At 36.3% G+C, this 4834-nt stretch overlaps 1 protein-coding gene across 1 annotated transcript in view; it reads left to right on the forward strand.

The window, feature by feature from the left end:
* The window catches only part of LOC104462824 (DNA topoisomerase 2-beta), a gene marked incomplete at both ends in the record, with an annotated part of 27367 nt that overhangs the window by 21320 nt on the left and 1213 nt on the right, over positions 1-4834 (forward strand). The window contains 2 exons of the mRNA XM_010074943.1: positions 2907-2999; positions 3093-3207. Of these exons, the coding sequence (XP_010073245.1) occupies positions 2907-2999; positions 3093-3207 (208 nt within the window). The remainder of the gene's footprint in view (positions 1-2906; positions 3000-3092; positions 3208-4834) is intronic.

Below are 4834 nucleotides of genomic sequence, written 5' to 3' on the forward strand. Positions count from 1 at the left end.
TTTTGGGGGGGGGGGGGTAATGGAAAAAAATACTTTTGGAAGAGAAAGAAGCTTTTGGAAAAGATTTTACGTTTTGGAGTAAGAGCCTTATCCATGCTACACAGCTCTACCTTCTGCTTAGTAGTTTTTATCAATTTTGTGTGATGTGGTGTGGTTATCAAGCAATACTGCATTCAGACTTGCTTTTAAAAACAGAATACACAAAAGAGTAAAAGTAAGGCAATAGAGCCCGAACAAATGATGTTTCACATCTATTTAGGTATCTGAATTTTATTTTCTGAGCAAATATGATCAGATAAATATTATTTATTCGCTGAAGATATATCAGTGTGGCATAGTTATACTCACGCATGTGTGATACATATTTGAATTTGAAATCTTTTAGATAGTTGTGTGCAGGAAAGTACTTGTGTTTCAAAGAGAGCTTATGTGTCATTATATAATGACTTTTTCCGATCTGGTAAAATTGTGTGTTTTTACTAACATAAAGGTATAGCAGATATCTGTTCTGTTGAAGAAAACCAGCCTTGTGTCAGAAGTTATTTGTACCACTCATTTTACTTCTGCCCAAGATGCACTTAAATATAATCCATATGTGTAGTTCCCCATGCTGGAGAAGTGTGTTCATCTAGATGGAAAAGGAGTCTGTGTATTTGCATATGTTACAGTCTGAATCAGCAGCCCTAGGTCCCGAAATGGACTGCAACAAGCTTCTGAGATCCCCTGTGGGTAAACAAAGGCAGAATTAATGCCAAGTGACAAAGAAAATCCAATTGATTTCTTTATTGATTACACAAAAGGAGTGGCTGTGTGGTAAAGGGTATAACTGTAGCTAATGTAAGCCTAAACCTTATATTGTGCCAACACCAAGCAATAAACTTTTCCAACAGTCTTATATCATGAACTGAATGTGATCGAAAATGCAACTTGAATTTTTACATTATATATATATATATACACAATAATTCTTATATCATAACATGATCAGGAATGTAACTTTAACTATATATATGTATATGTATGTATGTATCTATGCTTTAACTGTATGTTATCTGAGAATTGGAGAAGAGTAAGGAGAGGGAAGGAAAGAAGTGTGGAAAAAATAGAAATTATAAAGATGATAGGAAAGGGGGGTATAACCACCCTAGGTTCCAGCAATGAGTGAAATTCAGAGTCATCTGCTAAATCGTGGGTCCTGGGTGATGTGCTGGCACATGTCTGCTTGATCTGGTGCCTTTTATGCTGTTCCGGTTGGAAGGTTGTGGAAGGTGGCTTGTGGGGGGTCTTCCACTTGGGCCACCTATCACCACTTCCCCTTCTGTGCAAAATAGTATGTTTAATACATACTATGTATAGATCATACAGTCTTTCCATTACAGTATATACATTAAACCAATTCGGGGGGGAGATGCTGAACTCCCTGATTAAAATTCTGAGCTATATTTCTGCAAACAGATCTGCATGTACAGGCTTATATCTGAGATCATATAGCCTGTTATGGCTGATCCTCACCGTTGTCTAAAATGATATTCTGTCAATATGTCAATATTCTATTATTTCACATAGCAAATTCTGCTTCATTCTGAAAAACACTTTTGCTAGCAAATGAAGTCTTTAGAATAGAAGTTTTAAGTGGAGAAAGAAAAGACTTTTTTATTCTATTCAAAAATAAATATTCGAGAATAGTTTTTTATTCAATCTTTTTATTCTATTAATTCTGTTTTTATTCTATTAAAATAATTTTTATGCTGATCCAGCTCTTGGTCATTTGTCACTTCAGTGGTCTAGAAAAAGTATAGATACATTGAAAGGAGCCAGCAGAAAATTGTAAGAATTTAGTCATATTTTTACAAAAGCTTAATCTTAAGCCTTCAGATGTCTAACGTTGTGAATTGTCAAGCTTTGTTCACAAAGGAAGTCAACCTGAGGCAAAACAGAGTGATATCATGTACTCTTTCTGAGAGAGCAAGTTACTAAAGTTTACTATTTATTATGCAATACCATGGTCTCCAGGGAAATTAAATTACTTATTGAGCTCTTTTGGACTGTGCCAGTTAAAAAGGATAGACCTGGTGACAGTGGTCTTATGCAGGAGAGGGCTGAAATCAGGACTTGATGGAATCTCTAGATATTATTACCTGAGCAAAAAAAGGCAATACTTCAGCAGCTCACAAAATTTTCCCAAAGTTGAAATTTTACTTAAACCACATATTCAGATTTTATGTATTCTTGTCTTAGTCTTCTGGAGAAGAAACTCACTGGAGGGGAACTCTGTTTCCATAACAAGACAAAGTCTTTCAGAACATTCCTATGTCTTTTTTTATAGTGATAAGTGGTTGCTTTAAAGTAACACCTTGTCATCATGAAGACTGAGGGCCTTAGTCAGCTGGTTGAAGCTCTGGCTTAGTCTTCTCATGCAGTGTCAATTTTGTCAAGTTGTCAATTTTCTCAAGAGGACTAGGGCCAGCCACTCAGGAACAGCTAGAGATTATTGGCATTCTGTGTCTGACAGAGCAAACAGGTCATGAAGAGGACAGGAAGAATGGGGTATTTTTTTTAATACCTTCAGTTAATTTTCTTGATGACAGCTGGTTATAGTTCAGTCTAAACAATGAACCCGACCTTAAAGTTATTTGGGGAAAGATCCCAACACCTTTAAACTTGTGTATCAAAGGACAACTTTGATGTGAAGAGAGGAATAAGAATGATAAGGTTTGTCTAAATGTGTAGAGATTTCAGGAAAGTAATATAAATTTAAATTATGATCAGTGAGAGTATCTTGTCCAGATAAGTGTTATTGAATACCTGATCAGATAGTGCAGTACACTTAAAATTCTAACTAAAGTAACATACATATACACAATCATATATATGCTGATAATTTAGTGTACTTGGAATCTTTTCAGGCCTTCAGTAAGAAGAAGATTGATGACCGAAAAGAATGGTTAACAAACTTCATGGAGGACAGGCGACAGCGTCGGCTACATGGACTTCCTGAGGTGAGTCCTAAATAGTAGTAATAAATCTGGTGGGTGAGGTTTAAATGTAATGTAGTTTTTGTATTGAATGAATAATGTATGTGGTTTTTTCAGCAATTTTTATATGGTACAGCAACAAAACATTTGACTTACAATGACTTCATTAACAAGGAGTTGATCCTTTTCTCAAATTCAGACAACGAGAGATCTATCCCTTCCCTTGTTGATGGTAAGCTGATAATTCATTATGATTTGTTGGAACATTCCTCTTTATTGTTGGCTTGTAAACCTGTGATATGTATTGGAAATCAGTGCCTTCAAGTAGAGAATATAAGGCCAATTATATTTTTGGTTTGTGTCATTAATATGCTAAGGAGTTGGCATGTTTCTTCTGTGAAGAAGTTTAAGCTGTTGCTGTGCAGCCTTTTTACATAAGCAGACTTATTCCCTAGACCATACAAGAGCTTTGTTTCTAGTCAAACTGTCAGAGAATGCAAGTCTTTTAAGTGCTTATCATAGAGTGGTTTGGGTTGGAAGGGACCTTAGAGACCATCTAGTTACAGCCCTCCTGCTACGGGCAGGGACACCTCCCACTAGACCAGGTTGCTCAAAGCCTCATCCAGCCTGGCCTTGAACACCTCCAGGGATGGGGCATCCACAGCTTCCCTGGGCAACCTGTTCCAGTGCCTCACCACCCTCACAGTAAAGAATTTTTTCCATATAATAATTAAAATTCAAGTTGGCAGCTGAGTGCAGATGAAGATGCAAATGTGTTCTCCCTTCTGTCTTATACTGCAGGTAGTCTTTCAGTGGTTACTGACTTTTCCTGTAATCTTGCTAGGGTTCTGCCAATCAAGTTTGCTAACTCTCCCTTTGCAATAGCATGAGCACTAAAAGCAGCAGCTTACTACACTACAGCTTCATTTGTAAAACTATGTGCAGATAGCAGGAGCAGGAATTTCTGCCTGTATTACTGTCAATGTGCGTATGCTTACTAAGATATAGAAAAAAGGCCTTGAGGTTTCATAGGGGGGAAAAAGTGCATTTATCTCCACTTTCCAGTATATTTTTTTATAGTGGAGGTGGTCAGCCTTCTTGACACTACAGACCCATACCAAAATATTCATGCAGCAAGAGCTTTTTATACTTCAGATGAGAAGCGGGAGAGTTCACAGGTGGATAGGGGTAGTAGCTTCCTGGTAGGATGGATCTCCAGCTCTTTTGCAGAATGAGGCTGGGTTAGGTATGAAGATATGTCTCTAAGGAGTCAGAGTGTGTCAGTTTCTGTTTCAGTTTCTCCAGAATTACTTCCTCCCATAGTTGGGTACTTTGATTAACTGCAAGAATTTAATAGTTTATTGTTCTGGAGGAAGATTCATTATAGATCTGCATGTTTCAAGAGGTCATTGTTATAATGTCATAATATATATTATAATGTCATAATATACTCTGACTGCCTTCTCTGAAACAGCGTAATGATTTTGCTGAAATTTAAAATAAAGAATGAACTTGCAGTAGATAACTGTTCATTTGAATTGAAGTTCTCCAAGATTATGTCTACAGAGATGTAAGAAAATGAGAAGGGAACATATTTATTTATTCATATATTTGCATGTGCACGTGTGCATATTTGTAATATAACGTATGTATACATAATATTTTTATACATATTATACATAATTGGTATCAATGTTACACGTATTTTGTGTAACACTACACATACATAGTATACATTGTACATTTATAGTATGTACAGTACTCGACATATAATACTTTACATATGATATAAATAATTGCTATCAGTGTTTCTGCCAACTTTGGCTGTAATTCTGCATTCCGGGCATGGATATCTGAAC

This window comes from Pterocles gutturalis, unplaced genomic scaffold (genome assembly GCF_000699245.1).
Source record: "Pterocles gutturalis isolate BGI_N339 unplaced genomic scaffold, ASM69924v1 scaffold162, whole genome shotgun sequence".
NCBI classification, from domain to species: Eukaryota; Metazoa; Chordata; class Aves; order Pterocliformes; family Pteroclidae; genus Pterocles; species Pterocles gutturalis.